Source organism: Syngnathus typhle, linkage group LG3, assembly GCF_033458585.1.
Source record: "Syngnathus typhle isolate RoL2023-S1 ecotype Sweden linkage group LG3, RoL_Styp_1.0, whole genome shotgun sequence".
In the NCBI taxonomy this organism is placed as follows: domain Eukaryota; kingdom Metazoa; phylum Chordata; class Actinopteri; order Syngnathiformes; family Syngnathidae; genus Syngnathus; species Syngnathus typhle.
In genome coordinates, this window is record NC_083740.1 from 16,908,877 (window position 1) to 16,930,709 (window position 21,833).

The window sequence follows — 21,833 nt, forward strand, 5'->3', positions numbered from 1 at the left end:
TAAATAAAAAATCCCAGACTGTGCACCAAAAATACATTTTCTAGATCTGTTTTTAGAAGTTTCTTCACAAAGATCGTGACGTCATCAAAAGTGTTAGGACCCCGAGTCGATCCAAACAAGAGGACGCAGTCTGTGAATTTGGACACGGCAAATAATCACTAACCTCAAAAACTTCACACCGGAAGTTGTAATATGACTCAAGTCAGAATAAAGAGTGAGCTCCTTGATGTGCCGATGAAGCTAACCTCTTAAGCAAGTAATTTACGATTTTATTTTATCCGTTCAGATTAAGTGTACACAATTTACAATACTTAAAATAAATATTAAGATACATCAGCATAGCGCGTACTTGGTATTGTTTTATTGTGAAACACGGCGGGATGTGCTTTCTCTGTCATTTACAATTTGTCATTCTACACATACGGAGTTCGACACGTTTGTTACATTTGAGTGTTTCTTATTTTCTCTTGTACCACATTTTAAAAAATGAACACCGTTTTGTCAAGAGCTAACTCCCTTTTCGCGTTCTCTCTGAGTGTCATGGCGGCCTTAACTTTTGGCTGTTTCATCACAACAGCGTTTAAAGACAGAACAGTTCCTGTGGACGTACGTGTTTCCAAAGTCATGCTGTAAGGTCCTTTGAATCTCTCTCTTTTTGAGATCTGCGATCAATATGTCGCTCGGTGTTTGTCAGATTGCACTATTTTCTCAAATGTAGGTTTTAAGTATTTTTTAGTAACTGTAATACGGCAATTGACCACCATTTAACAGGCTGTGCTTGGAAACGCGTAATCTGCAAATTAGACACCAAATGTTCAGTTGCGATGTTGAAATTGCGAAATAAACTCTCGTCTATGCTGTTACTTGCTGTAAATATTGCTGCATTTGAGACTGATGTTCAGTAGTAAGGTCTGCAGACCATGGTCTTTAAAGTGATAAACTCATTTGACTACAGATGAGAGATATTAGACATTTAACACGGTATTTGTTGGATTTGATCCACAATTTGGGAAGCGCGCTATCCGCGCCTCACGGCAAAAGCCATAGCCAATCACCTGTTATCCAATTTACTCACTGCGTGCTCGTTCTCTTTCTTCAGTTTTAGGAACAGGCTAAGACACTGAAACAAAATTTAGACTTACACAGGTTGGTTGAGTTCAATCACAATTCTTGTTAAGAAAGCTCTGTTTTCAGGAAAGTACAATACAGCGCTGGGCCTTTTGTGCGACCATGCTCAAGAGCAGAAAGTCTCCATTCAGAAAGGGCAACGTTCAAGGTTCTTTGGTCAGCTTATATTCAGTTGCACATGCAAGTGTGGGCCGCATTTGATGGGTGATGAGTCAGTGGGTGTGGCAAGTCGGAGGAGAGTTTGATTCCATGGGAGTGGATGCTGGTTCCGTGATAGCTGGTTCCGTGGGGGTGGGTGCTGATTATGGGCGATTCGGCGTGTGTTGGGGGTCTGTTGTTTTCCTTCCCGTCTTTCGGCCTTGGCGATCACCTTTGGCTGGGTTCTTGGTTGTTTTCCTCCTGCCGCTCTTCCTCTGGCACCGCTACCGGTTTTATCTCCAAGTGTCCTTCCTGTAAACTAGGGGTGTCCAAACTACGGCAAATATTGGCCCCCGGGCCCCTTCACGTTACTAAATCTGGCCCTCCTTGCAAAAAGTTTAGACACCCCTGCTGTAAACCATTCTTGCGCATACATCCACTTTTCCCACTGTCGCACACCACCCATTCATCATTCTTTCAAATTTGTCATTTTGTACAGAATTATGTAAACTTTTGGCTGTGCCATCATCAATTTGTTAACCCTGACTATGCAAAGTTCTTTCTCACCACTTACCATGCATTCATCCATCAAAAGGTGTTAGCCCTTCTGACGTGGGGGTGATTCTCATATAGAGTTTCACCAAGTCTAGGCACTCCGGCCAGGCTCTGTCTGTTGATTCCATGCATTTTTTCAACCTGCTTTTGATAGTGGCGTTTTCTCGTTCAACCAGGCCAGCGCTGGAGGGGTGCCAAGCGCAGTGGTTTTTTAACGTTATCCCAAGGTGTACAGCCATGTTCTGTACAACTTGGTTCACAAAGTGTGGACCATTGTCACTGTAAATGATCTGCGGGATGCCATGAGCCGGTATGATGGCTTTGCAAATGGCTTTTGCCACTGTTAAGGCATCTGCACGTTTAGATGGAACTATTTCCATTTCAATATTTATTGAGCTTCTTCGCCTTCACACGCTATTTCTCCAGAAATTGCATTTTCTAGTTATTATTCCGCTTCTTCTATTTTATTCACCTCACTTTTTTTACGCACTACTCCTTCAACATAATTCATCCGATTCACTCCATTCCACTTTTGACGTATTCCACATATTCCACATATTCACGAGCACTTGCATTTTCTCATTCCAAAAATCTAGGACAAATTTTTCCCCATTCATTCTTAATGGCACATTCAAGATTTCACATTTACGTCGTTCCAGTTTGAAATTCCCATCAATCAGTACATTCAAATCACATTTGGAAAGATTTTTGACATTCCCAAAATTGCCAAATTGAAAGATTTCACGTTTTCACGTTGAGAATTTCCGCAACATTTCAGAAAATTTCGTTTTTCACCTCTAATTTCTAAATTTTTCCATTGATTCAACCCGTTCCAACTTTCAACTGTTCATCTTTTGCCTACCTATTCCATAACTTCCCACTTACCAAAAATTTACAATTTACAAATTTGAAATTCACGCCGAATTCTCAAAAAATCCGTTTTTCCCTTGTAATTTCTACATTTTTCACCGATTCAACCCGTTCCAACTGTTCATCTTTTGCCTACCCATTCCACAAAGTTCAGCACATTCAAATCACATTCGTAAAGATTCTCGACATTCCCAAAATTGTCAAATTAAAAAAATTCAGGTTTTCACGTTTAAAATCGCGGCAGAATTTCACAGAATTTCACAAATTTGAAATTCACGCCGAATTCTCAAAAAATTCGTTTTTCCCTTCTAATTTCTACATTTTTCAACTGATTCAACCCAATCCAACTTTCAACTGTTCATCTTTTGCCCACCTATTCCACAACTTCCCACTTACCGAAAATTCAAATTTTTTAATTTTGAAATTCACGCCAAATTCTCCAAAATTAGTTTTTTCCCTTCTAATTTCTACAAACCGGATTCGGTTGAAGTTGGGAAATTGTGTAAAATGTAAATAAAAACAAAAAATGATTTGAAAACCTTTTCAACCTATATTCAATTGAATACACTACAAAGACAACATATTTAATGCTCAAATTCATAAACTTTATTTCATTTTTCAAATAATTAACGTAGAATTTCATGGCTGCAGCACGTGCAGTAGAAGTTGTGAAAGGGCATGTTTACCACTTCGTTACATCACCTTTCCTTTTAATAACACTCAATAAACCTTTTGGAAGAGAGGAGACTAATTCTCTTCTCTTCTCATATGGAATTCTTTCCCATTGTTGCTTGATGAACCGCTTCAGTTGTTCAACAGTCTGGGGTCTTCCCTGTCGTATTTTACGCTTCATAATGCGCCACACATTTTCAATGGGAGACAGTTCTGGACTGCAAGCGGGCCAGGGGAGAACCTGGACTCTTTTACTTCGAAGCCACGCTGTTGTAACACGTGCAGAATGTGGCTTGGCATTATCTTGCTGAAATAAGCAGCGACGTCCATGAAAATAACGTCGGTTCGACGGCAGAATATGTTGCTCCAAAATCTGTATGTACCGTTTTTTTCCATGTATAATGCGCCCCCATGTATAATACGCACCCTAAAAATGGGATGTTGATGCTGGAAAAAAGCCTGTACCCATGTATAATATGCACCCACATTTTGACTCCTACTTAAGTCCGTAAACGTAAAATTATTTCAGAAAAAAGATCATCTTTGGGAACAACCGGATGTTATTCTGCCGGTCAGTATCACTGCGCATGCGCTAGCAAACTCAATAGCGAAGAAATGTTTCAGACTTGTGTAGGGTAGGTATATTGTGACAGCAAACGAGCAAGCGTCTGATACGAGAGCATTGTGTTCGTATGGAGCGTGCTTGAAGTGAACAGCAGAGAAGAAAGCGCATCTGTAATGGCGGCCTCCGTATGATATCCGGATAAAAAAAATTGTACCCTTGTATAATGCGCACCCCAGATTTTAGGACAATAAATTAGTTAAATTTTGCGCATTATACATGAAAAAAAAAACGGTACTTTTCAGCATTTATGTTGCCTTCACAGAAACGTAAGTCACCTATGCCATGGGAACTAATGCACCCCCATACCATCACAGATGTTGGCTTTTGAACTTTGCATTGATAACAGTCCGGATGGTTCGCTTCCTCCTTAGTCCGGAGGACACAACGGGCAGTGTTTCCAAAAAAAATTTGAAAAGTGGACTCACCAGACCACAAAACACTTTTTCATTGTGCATCAGTCCATTTTACATGAGCTCGGGCCCAGAGAACCCGGCGGCGTTTCTGAATGTTGTTCATAAACGGCTTTTGCTTTGCATGGAGTTTTAACCCGCACTTACTGATGTAGTGAAGAACTGTATTTACTGACAGTTGTTTTCTGAAGTTTTCCTGAGCCCATTTGGTGATATCCTTTACACACTCATGTCGGTCTGAGGGATCGAAGGTCACGGTAATTCAGTCTTGGTTTCCTGCCGTGGTGCTTGCGTGCAGTGATTTCCCCAGATTCTCTGGTCCTTTTGATGATATTATGGACCGTAGATGTAGAAAACGCTAAATTCTTTGCAATTTTGCTTTGAGAAATGTTGTTCTTAAACTGTTCAACTATTTTCTCACGCAGTTGTGGACTAAGTGGTGAACCTCGCCCAATCCTTGCTTGTGAATGAGTGAGCATGTTTGGCGAGGCTCCTTATATATTTTATACCCAATCATGGTACCCAATTAGCTTGATCACATGTGGGATGTTCCAAATAGGTGTTTGATGAGCTTTTCTCAGCTTTCTCAGTATTTTTTGTCACCTTTCCCAACTTCTACTGGAAATGTTGCAGCCATGAAATTTGAAGTTAATTATTATTTGGCAAAAAACAAATAAGTTTATCAGTTTGAACATTAAATATGTTCTCTTTGTAGTGTATTCAATTGAATATGGGTTGAGAAGGATTTTCAAATCAGTGTATTTTGTTTTTATTTACATTTTACACAATTTCCCAACTTCAACCGAATCCCGTTTGTACATTTTTCCGATTGAACCCATTCCAACTTTATTCACTTTGTTCACCTTATTCACCACCTCGTCAAAGTCTGCTTTATTGTCAACTTCTTCACATGGCGAGACACACGAAGAGATCGAAATTACGTTTTCTCTATCCCACGGTGATAAGACATATTACACGATAGACACCCCCACTTCCACGATGCTTACCCAATTCACCCCTACACCCCCACTTCCACAGTGTGGCGGCCATCTTGGATTGACCCAGATGTGCCCCAAAATGAACACAAAGTGAACCGGAAGTGCCCCAAAAAATACAGGAAGGGCCCCGAAATGAACAGGAAGTGACCCAATATGAACAGCAAGTGAACCGGAACTACCCCGATTTTAACAGGAAGCGAACCGGAAGTGCACCAAATCAAACTGGAAGTGACCCAAATTAAACCGGAAGTGCCCCAAATCAAAACGGAAGTGACCTAAATCAAACCCGAAAAAACTGGAAGTCCATCTATCCATCCATCTTCTCACGCTTATTCGGGGTCGGGTCGCGGGGGCATCATCTTTAGGAAGGACTCCCAGATGTTCCTCTCCCCAGCCACTTCATCCAGTTCATCCCGGGGGATCCCAAGGCGTTCCCAGGCCAGCTGAGAGACATAGTCTCTCCAGCGCGTCCTGGGTCGAGCCCGGGGTCTCCTACCAGTGGGACATGCCTGAAACACCTCCCCAGGGAGGTGTCCAGGAGGCATCCTGATGAGATGCCCGAGCCACCTCATCTGGCTCCTTTCAACATGGAGGAGTAGCGACTCTACTCTGAATGTCTCCCGGATGACAGAGCTTCTCACCCTATCTCTAAGGGAGAGCGGAGAAAACTCATTTCAGCCGCTTGTATCCGGGATCTCGTTCTTTTGGTCACGACTCATAGCTCGTGACCATAGGTGAGGGTAGGAGCGTAAATCAACCGGTAAATTGAGAACTTTGCCTTTTGGCTCAGCTCTTTCTATACAACGACGGACCGGTACAGAGTCCGCATTACTGCCGACGCTGCACCGATCCGCCTGTCGATCTTAGGCTCCATCCTCCCCTCGCTCGTGAATAAGACCCTAAGATACTTGAACTCCTCCACTTGGGGCAGGATCTCATCCCCGATCCGGAGAGGGCATTCCACCCTTTTCCGATCGAGGACCATGGACTCGGATTTGGAGGTGCTGACCCTCATCCCGACCGCTTCACACTCGGCTGCGAACCGCTCCAGTGAGAGCTGGAGATCACGGCCTGAAGAAGCCAACAGCACCGCGTCGTCTGCAAAAAGCAGAGACGCGATGCTGAGGTCCCCAAACCGGACCCCCTCAACGCCTCGGCTGCGCCTAGAAATTCTGTCTATAAAAATTATGAACAGAATTGGTGACAAATGGCAGCCTTGGCGGAGTCCAACCCTCACTGGGAACGAATCCGATTTACTGCCGGAAATGTGGACCAAACTCTGGCATTGATGATACAGGGACCGAACCGCCCTTATCAGTTGGCTCGGCACCCCGTACTCCCGAACCACCCTCCACAGAACCTCCCGAGGGACGCGGTCGAGCATTATACATGAAAAAAAAACGGTACTTTTCAGCATTTATGTTGCCTTCACAGAAACGTAAGTCACCTATGCCATGGGAACTAATGCACCCCCATACCATCACAGATGTTGGCTTTTGAACTTTGCATTGATAACAGTCCGGATGGTTCGCTTCCTCCTTAGTCCGGAGGACACAACGGCCAGTGTTTCCCAAAAAAATTTGAAAAGTGGACTCATCAGACCACAAAACACTTTTTCATTGTGCATCAGTCCATTTTACATGAGCTCGGGCCCAGAGAACCCGGCGGCGTTTCTGAATGTTGTTCATAAACGGCTTTTGCTTTGCATGGAGTTTTAACCCGCACTTACTGATGTAGTGAAGAACTGTATTTACTGACAGTTGTTTTCTGAAGTTTTCCTGAGCCCATTTGGTGATATCCTTTACACACTCATGTCGGTCTGAGGGATCGAAGGTCACGGTAATTCAGTCTTGGTTTCCTGCCGTGGTGCTTGCGTGCAGTGATTTCCCCAGATTCTCTGGTCCTTTTGATGATATTATGGACCGTAGATGTAGGAAACGCTAAATTCTGGGAGTTGAAGCTCTTCCTGACAGGGGATTCTGCCAAATGTTCCCAGCAGACCCTCACAGAGCGTTTGCGTCTGCCAGGTCAGACCGACATCTTCCCCCACCATCGGAGCCAACCCACCACCAGGTGGTGATCAGTTGACTTCTCCCGAGGCGCCAAAACATGCGGCCGCAAATCCGATGACACAACTACAAAGTCGATCATCGAACTGCGGCCTAGGGTGTCCTGGTGCCAAGTGCACACATGGACACCTTTATGCTTGAACATGGTGTTCATTATAGAAAATCTGTGTCGAGCACAGAAGTCCAATAATAGAACACCGCTCGGGTTCAGATCGGGGGGCCGTTCCTCCCAATCACGCCCTTCCAGGTTTCACTGTCATTGCCCACGTGAGCATTGAAGTCACCCAGTAGAACAATGGAGTCCCCAGAAGGAGCGCTCTCCAGCACTTCCTCCAGGGACCCCAAGAAGGGTGGGTACTCTGAGCTGCTGTTTAGTGCATAGACACAAACAACAGTCAGGACCCATCCCCTCACCCGGAGGCGGAGGGAGGCTACTCTCTCGTTCACCGGGGTGAACCCCAATGTGCAGGCGCCCAGCTGGGGGGCAATAAGTATACCCACACCTGCTCGACGCCTCTCACCGTGGGCAACTCCAGCGTGGAAGAAAATCTAGCCCAGGTATGGGCAAACTACGGCCGTTTAATCCGGCCCGCCAACCCTGAATAAATTGTATTATTAAGCATTTCTTTTTGGTCATTTTGCCTGCAATGACTGCGTTTCCCCAGTAGATAGGGAACCGCTCGCCTGCGCATTTACTACCGGAAGCCGTGTCAGAAAGCTCTGTGCACACTCACAAGTGCGTGTACGTACTCAGTAGTACGGACATGGCGCACTCGCGCTCTATTTGTATTAGTGCCGAATTTAGAGCGTGGGCTGTGACGACTGCATTCTTGTAATTCGCGCGCTGAGCTTTCAGATACAGTTTTACGCTAAAGCCACCCACAAACCTTCCCCTGGAATCCTTCCATTAAAATGAGTCGCCCAAGGAAAAGCAAGGTGGACACTGAGTGCCGAGTGTTTAAAAAAGAGTGGCCAATTTGGCTCGACGTACGCGACGTGACGTTCAGCCACATGAACATCAACCCGTCACAGATCTAGGTAAACAGACCAACACCTCGGATCTCTCCTAAGAATTGCCATAACAAATTTTACTCCAGACTATGACACACTAGCAAAAAAAGTGGGACCAACAACACTGTTCCCACTGAAAATGAAGGGGAGGCTCTCAAGTTTGTTGTAAAAAAAATGCATTTTGAATATGATTTGTACAAATAGCAGGGATTGAAACTAGCGACCATTCTCATTTTCAAACAATGCAGGATGCTCAAGGACATTGATGCACCACCTGTTTGCGACTAATCTTAAGGCTTACTTTAAGGAAGTGTTTCCCGTTTCCTCACCTCTGTTACCAGGTGTTTGTGAGTTAAAACTCTGCTCTGATTTTCAGATACCCCTCACCGTGTTGCCGTTTTGATTACTTCATTTGGATGTTGATGCTTCAAGATGATATATTTAGTCAGAATGTTTGCCGTTTGATGTGATCTCATAAGATAAACATCTTTCATTAATCTGACCTGCAGGCATTGAAGTGATGGATACTGTTATTCATAATAACAGTGTTGTATTTTATGAGAATCACTGATAGCAGTTTTTTTAGTGAATTTTTTTCTTCTAATACTGTTAATAAATGCATTTGTTTTTCAAAAAAACCTTTGAATATCCATGCTTTACTACCTACTAAAGGCCAAAACCATTTATGCAATGACCTTTACAGGTCGTTTATAAAGATTAAAGTCCCAACGATTGTCACACACACATCTGGGTGTGGTGAAATTTGTCCTCTGCATTTAACCCACCCCCGTGTGATTTTAATCCATCTCCTGGGGGAGAGGGGAGCAGTGAGCAGCAGCAGTGCCGCGCTCGGGAATCATTTGGTGATCTAAACCCCCAATTCCAACCCTTAATGCTGAGTGCCAAGCAGGGAGGCAATGGGTCCCATTTTTATAGTCTTTGGTATGACCCGGCCGGGGTTTGAACCCACAACCTTCCAGTCTATGTCTAGTCGGAACTTTTCTGCCTCGCACACCAGTTCGGGCTCCTTTCCAGCCAGAGAGGTGACATTCCATATCCCAAGAGCCAGCTTCTGCAGTTGGGGATTGGACCGCCAAGGTCCCTTTGCCCGCCGCCCAGCTCACAATGCACCCGACCCCTTTGGCCCTTCCCACAGGTGGTGAGCCCTTGGAAAGGCGGACCCACGTTTCCTTTTCGGGCTTTGCCCGAGTGGGCCACCAGTCGCACGCCTTCGAACCCCACCTCCAGCCCTGGCTCCATAGAGGGGCCCCGGTGACCCACGTCCGGGCGAGGGAAATATATGTTTTTCTTCATGAGGGGCTTTTTGAGCCGTGCTTTGTCTGGCCCCTCACCTAGGACCCTTTTGCCATGGGTGACCCTACCAGGGGCATGAAGACAACATTGCTCCTCGGATCATTGGAACACACAAACCCCTCCACCACGGTAAGGTGACAACTCACAGAGGGGGTAACCTTTTTAAACCGGAAGTGACCCCAAATAAATCGGAAGTGACCTCAGCTAAACCAGAAGTTCACTAAATTAAACCGGAAGTGCCCCAAATAAACCGGAAGTGACCTTATTTCAACAAGAAGTGCCCTAAATGAAACCAGAAGTGACCTAAATTAACATTTGCTATAACTTTTTACAATTTTTGTCCGATTAAACCCGTTTCAAGTTTTGAACCCCAAAAATGAACCTCTTGAACCTGTAGTTTTCTTTTTTTCCCCAAATTTTAAAATTTTTTGGTGCAATTCATTTTTTTAAATTCCCATTCAACATTTGCTCTAACTTCTACCTTTTTTAACTGATTCAACCCGTTCCAACTTTTAACTGTTCGTCTTTTTCCTACCTATTCCTCAACTTTCCACTTACCGTATTTTTCGACTAAAAGTCGTTACGGAATATAGGTCGCATTAGCCATGAAATGCACAATAACGTGAAAAAAAACGTATATAAGTCGCTCCGGAGTATAAGTCGCATTTTGGGGGAAATGTATTCAACACCCAACACCAAGAACAGACATGAACGAGCAACAACAGGCTAAACGATAGGTATGCTAACATGACATAAAACCAAACGAAGAGCTGAGAACGGGCCTGACGTAACATTCAGAGTTATTCAAGTAACTATTACATAAATAACACGTTTATAAAACCATCTGTGTCACTCCAATTCATTTAATCCATCGATCGTCCTTTATGTCAACAATGGGTGCGCGCCGCTGACGGCGCTTGCACTTTAAGATATTCTACAGGCCCATATAACGATATATAAATTATATATCAAATAACTATTATATAAGCAATAATATCAAACCATCTGTGTCACTCCAAATTATTAAATCCGTCGATCAAATTCCTCGTCCTTTGTCAACGACGCGCGTGCGCCCTGACGTCAGCCTCGTTGTTATTCCACAGATGTAGTATATAACTATATTGTAGCGTTAACTAAGTACAAGGAAAGACGTGAGTTTGGTAAACGGCTCTTTATTTAACAAAACAAGAGTTCAACGAACCAACAACTACTGAACTGTAACGATAAAAACATATACAAGTTGTACACTAAATAAAATGTATCAAATAACATAAATAGTTAACCGCCACACGGCCCCAATCACCGGCGTGGACTTCCAGGCGTGTGGCGGCGTGGACTTCCATCCCCGGAGGTGGCACTTCAGCCACGGAGGTGGAAGAGAGCTCCATAGAATAGGACCGGGCATGCGTAAGTCATGTCCGAGCCCCATCCATCGTGCCCGGACACCCACCCGGCCGAGCACCGGCCCCCGACTTCCATCCACGCTCTGTAGAGTAGGACCGGGCGTGCGTAAAAGCCATAATAGTTTTTCAAACCTTCTGTGTCACTCTAAATCATTAAATCCTTCAAACTCTTCGTCCTCCGTGTCACTTACAAACAAAGCCGCTAATGATGCCGGTAGTGCGTGGGGCCCTTCGTCATCTTCGTCATCCCGTGATCGAATCTTTGTCCTTTATGTAAACAACCACCGCGCCGCGCTGCTGACGTCACTTGAAATTCAAATTACAGAAATCCCTTGCTACATCGTGGTTCGTTTATCGCGGTTTCACTTTTTTTTTTTTTTTTTGAAGATTCATGAAAAAATTCACGTATAAGTCGCTCCTCAGTATAAGTCGCCCCCCCCACCAAAACTATGAAAACAAAAATTTTTTTTTCAACTCTAATTTCTGCATTTTTCAACCGATTCAACCCGTTTCAACTTTCATCTGTTCATCATTTTCCTACCTATTCCACAACTTCCCACTTAGCAAAAATTTAAAATTTTGAAATTCACCACAAATTTTCCATAATTTCGTTTTACACTTCTATTTTCTTTATTTCTCAAGTAATTCAACTCGTTTCAACATCATTCGGCAGCATTCCCCAAGAAGTTATTCAAAGTCTTTGGCTTCACATCCAATTTCTCCAGAAATTGCATTTTCTAGTTGAGATGCAACATTGCTCTAAACAGGAGTTAAATTTTTTTTGAACATGAAGGCAAATGATTTTTGGTAGTTATCACTTTTTCTTAACGTCACATTTACACAAAGTTGCAATATGTGAAACAAAGTGACCATATTCGTTTATGTGCTTCTTCAACCCCCACCACCCAAAATGAGAATCGATAAAGAGTTGAATTGTTAAAACGAATCAAGAATAGAAACTGAATCCTCAATTCGCATCCCTAGTGGTTGTAAACACTCTCAGATGCCGTAGCTGAAGTTTGGAACCAGAGGTAGGAACTAGAAAGAAGAAAGCTATAAAAGTAGGGGCAGTGGTCAGTAGGGATAGTGGGAAACTTCTGTAATCCACCATTTCTTCTCTGTCTGTCTCGAGTTGCACTGTGCTGATGATGACCGATGCGCCTTCGCAACGGTCTATCTTCTTCTGCAAAGATTTCTCCCAGAGCAGATGTGGGTTTCACGTGCTGAGATTAAAAAATATATATATATTATGTACAGTACTTTCCTTGTGTCAGCTAAACAGTAAAATAAACTAAAACATGTCAAACTTACAGCTTCCTCATCATGATCATCATCATTGTGCTTCTCAACCTCTGTCTTTGTCACATTTTCATCCTTTGACAGCTGAAAGTGATAAGATTGTCTTAACAAATATGAACAATCTCTCATTTCTTCAATGCAAATTTTATCAATCACTCACCTCTGTCATTGCAACCTCCAACAAACGGTCAAAAACGTCTTCCTTGTTGATCTTCTCCTTGTACCTTGGGTCAATGGTGGTCTCCTCTTCCAAGAACTCCATTATCATAGCATTGTCCTTGACACAAAAACAAACATAATTGTACATGATTTACATCAAAAGATAATTAGAAGTGTCCAATCTATGTTGTATGAATGTATAGTATGTACATTTCGACAGGTCGCCCCAGACCTTCTCCTACATGGTGGCTACATAAAGAGAGTCCTTCTTTGTGATTTTGAAGTGCTTTTCCAGTTTTGAGAGTGCTTGAAGAATTTGGCTGCATGTGGCCTGTTTGTCACCGGATACAACCAAGCTCTCACTTGAGTGGTTTGCAGCTGAGCGTGAAGCAGTCGGAATGAGGGTCAGCACCTCCAAATCTAAGTACATGGTCCTCCGTCGGAAAAGGGTGGACTGCCCTCTCTGGATCGAGGACGAGATCCTGCTCCAAGTGGAGGAGTTCAAGTATCTTGGGGTCTTGTTCACGAGCGAGGGCAGGATGGAGCGTGAGATCGATAGGTGGATCAGTGCAGCATTGTCTGTAATGCGGACTCTGTACCGGTCTGTTGTGGTGAAGAGAGAGCTGAGCCAAAAGGCAAAGCTCTGAATTTACCGGTCAATCTACGCGCCTACCTATGGTCACGGGCTATGGGTTGTGATGGAAAGAACGAGATCCCGGATACGAGCGGCCGAAATAAGTTTCCTCCGCAGGGTGTCCAGGCTCTCCTTTAGGGATCGGGTGAGAAACTCGGTCATCCAGGTGAGACTCGGAGTAGAGCCATTGCTCCTCCACGTTGAGAGGAGCCAGATGAGATGGTGCGGGCATCTTATCAGGATGCCTCCTGGACGCCTCCCACCGGCAGGAAACCCCGTGGACGACCCAGGACGCGCTGGAGAGACTGTCACTTGGCTGGCCTGGGAACGCCTTGGGATCCCCTGGGATTAGCTGGATGAAGTGGCTGGGGAGAGGGAAGTCTGGGAGTCACTCCTAAAACTGCTGCCCCTGCGACCTGATCCCAGATAAGCGGAAGAAGATGGATGGATAGATTTTGTCTTAAGATGAATTAAGTTATAAACTTAGTGTCATTATAATTACAGTCAATCCACTTGATTACCGAGTTTCATTCGTTTTTTGGTTTGTGGGTCCAAAAATGCAGCTTGTATGTCTGGGTACATTTCAACAAATCTTTCGTCCTTAAGCTATAGCGAGTTCCAGCGGGTCCTTACATCCAAGAAACAGTATGCATAGTCATTCCTGAAACATGTGGAAAAAGGACCAAGTGGATTGCATTAAATTAAAAAGCAAAAAAATCCTGTCTAATTATCCTGAACCAATTAGGCTTTGTGTCCTACTACCCAAAGGTTTCTGCTTCTCCTCAACCACATGCTTCATGATGGAAGACCTCTTGATCCAAACTACTGCATGTCTGATCCTCACTGACCACTTGGCGATTGGTTAGAGATTGTACACCTTCTGTGCACTGAGATTAAGTGTGTGGGCATAGCATCTGCTTCTCCTCAACTACATGATTCACGGTGGAAGACCTCGTGATCCAAACTACTGGATCTCGGTTCCTTGCTGACAGCTCGGAGATTGATTGGAGACGTACACCTTCTGTGCACCAAGATGAAGTGTGTGCGCATAGCATCCAATCTTCCTTATTTGTAGCCGCTTCCATATTAGCTTCAATATCAGCTGTTTATAGCTATGACCTTTTCTCTTATTCCAAACTCTACAACTACCTCCTTTATTTTGTCAGCCACAACAGGACCGCTCTGTGACTCATAAACTGCCGGGGTATATAGTAACTTCTGTCTGAGTTGGCCTTCATTCACATAATGGAGTGCAACAATGAGACAGTGATTTTGTGTAATACCGTATTTTTCGGACTAAAAGTCGCTCGGAGTACAAGTCGCATCAGCCATAAAATGCACAATAAAGGGGAAAACAACATATATAGTAAGTCGCACCGGAGTTTAAGTCGCATTTTGGGGGAAATCTATTTGACAAAATCCAACACCAAGTACAGACATGAACCAGCAAAAACAGGCTTAACGATACGGTATGCTGACGTGACATAAACACAAACGAGGAGCTGAGAATGGGCCTAATGTAACATTAACAGTTATTCAAATAACTATAACATAATACGTTTATCAAACCATCGGTGTCACTCCAAATAATTGAATCCATCGATCGAATTCTTCGTCCTTTATGTAAACAACGGCGCGTATGCGGCGCGCCGCTGACGTCGGACTCGTCGTCAGTTGCAGTTCAAATTATTCCACCGGACCATATAACAATACATAAACTATATATCAAATAACAATAATATAAACAACAATTTTATCGAACCATCCGTGCCACTCAAAATTATTGAATCCATCGGAATCTTTGTCTTGTTACTTAAAAAAAAACAAAAAAACATAACTTGACTACGTGCGCCGCTGACGTCAGACTAGATACATCAAATAAATGTAATATAAACAAGTTTAACGAAACTCCAAATCATTAAATCCATTGGAATCATCATCTGCTGTGTCACTTAAAAAAAAAAAAAAAAAAGCTGTTTAGCTGTTAACTCCGGAACTACGTGCGCCGCTGACGTCAGCCTTGTCGTCAATTGCGGCTCCAATTATTCCACAGATCTATGTATATAACTACATTGTAGCGTTACCAAAGTATCAGGCGTGGGTTTGGTAACCTGCTCTTTATTTCACGAAAAAAGAGCTCAACATATGAGTGCTATAAGCAAGCGCCCTGGATCGCTCTTCCCGTTCCCCCCCTTGCTGCCTTCACGGCCTTGCTAGACAATCGGAAACTACTGAAGTCTAACAACATAACAAGTACTGTAATTTTCGGACTAAAAGTCGCGTTTTTTTTTATAGTTTGGGTGGGGGGGGTGACTTATAATAAGGTGCGACTTATGTTTTTTTTCAAAAATTTTCCCCCCCCAAAAAAAGTGAAACCGCGCTGTAGCAAGGGATTACTGTAATTTGAATTTCAAGTGACGTCAGCAGCGCGACGCGGCGTGGCACGGCGGTTGTTTACTTAAAGGACAAAGATTGATCACGGGATGACGAAGATGACGAAAGATGTACTACCGGCATCATTAGCGGCTTTGTTTCTAAGTGACACCGCGGACAAAGAGTTTGAAGGATTTAAGGATTTGGAGTGACATAGAAGGTTTGAAAAACTATTATGGCTTTTACGCACGCCCGGTCCTATTCTATGGAGCTCTCTTTCACCTCCGTGGATGGAAGTCGAGGGCCGGCGCTCAGTCGGGTGGCTGTCCGAGGACTTGAACTTGAAGGCAGCGCGACGCTGCGTCGGCAGCGCGGCGGTTGTTTACATAAAGGACAAAGATTGACTTGACGAGCTGCTGCTGACGCGACGTTGCGCTGCTGCCGTCACTTGAAATTCAAATGACAGTAATCCCTTGCTACATTGCGGTTCGTTTATCGCGGTTTCACTTTTTTTTTTTTTGAAAATTTTTGAAAAAAAACCCCAATAAGTCGCTCCTGAGTATAAGTCGCCCCCCACCCAAACTATGAAAAAAAACGCGATTTATAGTCCGAAAATTACGGTAGTAGATCTGTGGAATAACGACGAGGCTGACGTCAGGGCGCACGCGCGGCGATGTTGACAAAGGACGAGGAATTTCCTCAAATTTTTGCTGGTGCGGCTTATAGTCTATAAATTACGGTAGATAGGTAACTTCGTTATACCACATTACGTTTGACCAGCAATGCACAGGCATCTTGGTTTATAGAGCTGAGTTGACCTGGATGTCACTATTTAACACAACCTGAGGAAGCAGGCCTGATTTTGTTTCACCTAGATTTGTGAAAAGTGTTCTTCAACCTGTTTATCTCATTTAAATTGTAAAGTTGTTGAAACAGTTCTGGCCCTTAATACCAGCGGTCATTGCTCAGGTCCTAATTATTCATGTTGTCTTTCATTTTGTTCATGCTTTGTGATGAAATGGCAAAATATATATATACTTTTTTTTAACAGGAGAAATGTTGACGACTTCACTGGACCCAGAGAGCGCAGTGATCTGGGTTTCATCACATTTGACCTCTCAGCTGATATCCTTTTTCAAATGTCTTAATATAGGTATATTCTCCCATTCGCTCCAAAGCTTTTTATTTATTTATTTTATTATATATTTTTTTATTAAACATACTTGACCTGGGCACTTTAAAGGTATGCCAATTCTCAGGTCCAGACATGTGACACGCCCACCACGCGCAAGAAGCCGATAACGTGCAATCTAAGAGGTGTGAATCCTTGAATTTTGAGTGGCCCAAATTCCCAGAGTATGGTGTTTCAATGAAACATGATCCACACTGATCTATTTGGAAAATAAATTAGATTTCAAAATGTTAAATTGCATAGTTGATCCAGAATTTACACTGATTGTCGCCAATGATATGTGTGCCACTCCTCTAACAGGTTACTTTGAAAGAGCTTATATTTTTTAATTCAGTATTTAATGAATAGAATATAAGTAATTTGACAAGAATACTATACTTACTATAAGACTGTAATTTTAGGTGTTGTTTCACCAGGTGCCGGTATAAATATAATACCTTTTAGCCATCAAAAAATGACACACCATAATTAACAAATAGCAGTATTTGGCAGGAAAAATAAATAGAGAAGGCAACTCAGTTAGGTGGGGCTGGGACGTAGCGTGGAGCACGTGTCCAAGTAAGGGCACGTGTATCAGCAACATATGGGAAGGGTGTTGGGCCAGGTAGTTATAGACGCTTGCCAGACCGGGCCAGTACAAATGTATCTCCACCTAACATTCACGTGAGCCATGATTGGTATTGAGACATGTCGTAACACGTGCTGAGGGCTCAGGTAACAGAAGAAGTAGAATGCTTTTATTGTCATTGTACAACTGGTATACAACGAAATTAAGATATTCCAAAGTGGGAGGCTGCTGCCATGCTAGGTGCTGCTTGGCTCCACTGGAAGGAATTTAGGGTTCAATGTCTTGCTCAAGGAAACTTGCTCAAGGTTACCAGGGGTGAGTATTGAACCCACTCATCGTCCACAACCAATGTTTGTAATTTTACTTTTTTTTACAATACTATACATACAGTATGTTCCGAAATAGTACCGTATTCCATTGTAACATTCGGCACTATGTGCTGCCTATCACTGTACACATAGTGGCGAGAGCAGGTGACGCAAAGGAACTACTTAACCGGTTTAAATCTCGCTCTCAAGCTTTGCCACCCCCATTGTTGCTAATGTTATTTTTATTATGTTTTCATCTTGCAGCCGTTTTATTGGATGTTGTGGAGCTTATGCCAGTAGTACTCGCGCATAGGCAATTGCATAGACTTCTGTTTTTGCAAGGAAAGGGGGAAGTGATGCACAAGAGTCCCTGCATTACCATGCATTGCAGTGGGAAGCTATAAAACCCGCAGTGAATTTGAACACCGGCGGGGTTGACAGGAAGCAAACTGTCTTAGATTGTGGCAATGCCTTGGGGCTATTCGTGTTAAGGGTGAGAAATATATGTGCTTATTTTTGTTACTTTTATATTATGAGTTATTTGCCGTGTTGTTTCATTTGGAATATAAATCTGCACGTCTTTTCTTTACCTATACCAGGGGGGAGGCAAACCTTTTGACTTGCAGGCCGAATTGGGTTCTAAATTTTGACCAGGGTGCCGAACCAGGAGCAGATGGATGTAGTGTTTGGCTGGACATACACAAGCCCGACACCAAAGTTAACAAGCTAATCAACGCATGACGCATCAACGCACGCACTCGCTTTTTTCTTTTAAACTAAAGAAAGTTTTTGACCATCAAAAATGAGTGGGAGTTGCTGGACCAAGTAAGAAGCCAAACCGTATCACTTACATCCCATCGCTTGATTGACATACAAGTGTGCCTGTTGGGAGGCAATCACAGTGAACCATCCCCCCCACCCACCGCAGCAAGTTTGGATGCACATACACAAGCCCAGCACCAAAGCTAACAAGCTAATCAACTCATTACGCAGCAACGCACGCACTCGCTTTTTTCTTTTAAATTAAAGAAAGTTTATGACCATCATAAATGAGTCGAGTTGCTGGACCAAGTAAGAAGGCAAACCGTATCACTTGCATACGGAATGGGAGTTGGACTTTTTTACCTCATTGACTGGGTTGACATTCCCTTTAGCACAGCTCCACCTAGTGGATGCGGAACAAAACCCTAGTCAACCCCATTTTGATGCAGTAGCTTCTATTCTATGCGCCTTTTAATCTGGTGCGCCCAATATATTTTTACATATTTCATAAATAAAAAATTCAATAAAGTCTTCTAATCCAATGTACCTTATAGTGCAGAAAATACTGTAATATAAATGACATGTAAAGGTCATTGCATAAAAGGATTTGGCCTTTAGTAGGTAGTAAACCATGGATATTAAAAAAAAGCTTTTTGAAAACAAGTGCATTTATTAATCAGTGATTCTATCTAAATATGACACTTTTATTATACCGTATTTTCCGCCCTATTAGGCGCACCGGGGTATAAGGCGTACGTTCAATGAACGGCCCATTTTAAAACTTTGTCCATATATAAGGCGCACCGGACTATAAGGCGCATAAAATAGAAGCTTTACTGCAACAAACTGAGGTTGACTAGGGTTGCGGTATGCACACACTAGCCAATAACCAACGAGCCCTCTGTAAACAATCGGGTTTCTCAAACGATCTCCTAAAAAATGATTGGAACTGACTAAAGTTCAATCTAACGCATTGGTACTACTTACCTATGTTTCCCTTCCATATCGAGCCGTAGATTTACTCGAAACATTAACAGAGCAGCCTATTTTGACATGAAATAGCCTCGCGCGTATAGCAGCTATCGTTATAGCATTAGCCATCCGCAATTTCCTATGAGCCTCAGCTCGCAATCTCCCATGAGCCTCAGCAAAGTGTAAACAATCGCGCTTCTCAAACGATCTCCTATAAAATGATCAGAACTGACTAAAGTTCGATCTAACGCATTGGTACTACTTACCTATGTTTCCCTTCCATATCGATCTGTAGATGTACTCGAAACATGAACAGAGCAGCCTATTTTGACATGAAATAGCCTCGGGCGTATAGCAGCTATCGTTATAGCATTAGCCATCCGCAAAAACCCATGACCCTCAGCTCGCAATCTCCCATGAGCCTCAGCAAAGTGTAAACAATCGCGTTTCTCAAACGATCTCCTATAAAATGATCAGAACTGACTAAAGTTCGATCTAACGCATTGGTACTACTTACCTATGTTTCCCTTCCATATCGATCCGTAGATTTACTCGAAACATGAACAGAGCAGCCTATTTTGACATGAAATAGCCTCGCGCGTATAGCAGCTATCGTTATAGCATTAGCCATCCGCAAAAACCCATGACCCTCAGCTCGCAATCTCCCATGAGCCTCAGCAAAGTGTAAACAATCGCGTTTCTCAAACGATCTTCTATAAAATGATCAGAACTGACTAAAGTTCGATCTAACGCATTGGTACTACTTACCTATGTTTCCCTTTCCTTTTCGATCCGTAGATTTACTCGAAACATGAACAGAGCAGCCTATTTTGACATGAAATAGCCTCGCGCGTATAGCAGCTATCGTTATAGCATTAGCCATCCGCAAAAACCCATGATCCTCAGCTCGCAATCTCCCATGAGCCTCAGCAAAGTTTAAACAATCGCGTTTCTCAAACAATCTCCTATAAAATGATCAGAACTGACTAAAGTTTGATCTAACGCATTGGTACTACTTACCTATGTTTCCCTTCCTTATCGATCCGTAGATTTACTCGAAACATTAACGGAGCAGCCTATTTTGAAATGAAATACCCTCGCGGGTACAACAGCTATTCGGTGACGCCCCCTGACTACAGTTACCGTAATGTTGGGAAGCGATGCGACCTTGTAATTTACTAGTCGTACTAAAACGTACTAAAACATTTTGGCAGAGCACTGTGTACAACCAGTATGGATCAACAAATTCATCACTTGATCCATATATAAGGCGCACCGGACTATAAGGCGCACTGTTGACTTTTGATAAAAATTTAGGTTTTTAGGGTGCGCCTTATAGGGCGGAAAATACGGTAAATAACAGTTCCACTTCAGTGCCTGCAGGTCAGATTTAATGAAATATGTTTATTTTATGAGGCGAAATCACATCAAACGACAAACATTCTGACCAAACACATCATCTTGAAGGATCAGTAAAAGAATACATCTTAATAAAGTAATAAAGAAATCAAAACGGCAACACGGTGGCGGATATCTGCAAATCAGAGCAGAGGTTTAACTCACAAACACCTGGTGATTAAGGTGAGGAAACGGAAAACACTTAGTCGGCTTTAAGAATTTTAAAAGTTAGGATTAGTCGCAAACAGGTGGTGCAGCAATGTACTTGAGCATCCTGCTTTGTTTGAAAATGAGAATGGTCGCTAGTTTCAATGCCTGCTATTTGTACAAATTATTTGTTGTATTTGTATTTGTTATTATTATGTGTTGTTGGGCTCCCATTTTTTCTAGTGCATCATAGTCTGGAGTAAAATTAGTTGTGGCAATTCTATAGGATAGAGCTGAGGTGTTGGTCTGTTAACCTAGATCTGTGACGGACTTTGTTGATGTTCATGCGGCTGAACGTCTGCTAACACACATAGGTCGAGCCAAATAATGCCAGGAAACAATGCTTTATCAAGTGAAGCGGAAAAGTCTTTCAGTTTAATAGGCTTGAAATTCGCCAAACAAAATAGACTTAATTCCATAAAGTCAGACTGAGGATGGATCAGTTCTAACTGCAGCTCCTGTTGTGGTGCTTTAGGATCTTGTGACAGGGGACAGGACACCAACTGAAGTGACTTTTTTGAAAATCGGAGAACCGACGGCAGAATTCTCTATGTAGGTCATCCAGTGATTTGGTGTATTTCTTTGCGTTTTGGGGGGCCTCTTTCTGCTTGGCCAATGTGGGGAAATGAGCAAAGACTTTGTTTGAAAGTTGTCTGGAGTTGTCTGCTTGGATTTGAAGGATCTCACATCTGTGTACAAGTCATGTACAAACTTATCTTTCCCCTGTAGCTCCACATTCAGTTCATTCTAGTATGAAAATATGTCTAC

The 21,833-nt window shown here is 43.0% G+C and overlaps 1 protein-coding gene across 1 annotated transcript in view; it reads left to right on the plus strand.

Annotated features, from left to right (window-relative positions):
* Window positions 1–404: 404 nt before the first annotated feature.
* Window positions 405–21,833, plus strand: part of LOC133151462 (signal peptidase complex subunit 3-like) — a 55,837-nt gene continuing 34,408 nt past the window's right edge. The window contains exons 1-2 of the mRNA XM_061274523.1: window positions 405–629; window positions 16,710–16,783. Of these exons, the coding sequence (XP_061130507.1) occupies window positions 487–629; window positions 16,710–16,783 (217 nt within the window). The 5' untranslated portion in view covers window positions 405–486. The remainder of the gene's footprint in view (window positions 630–16,709; window positions 16,784–21,833) is intronic.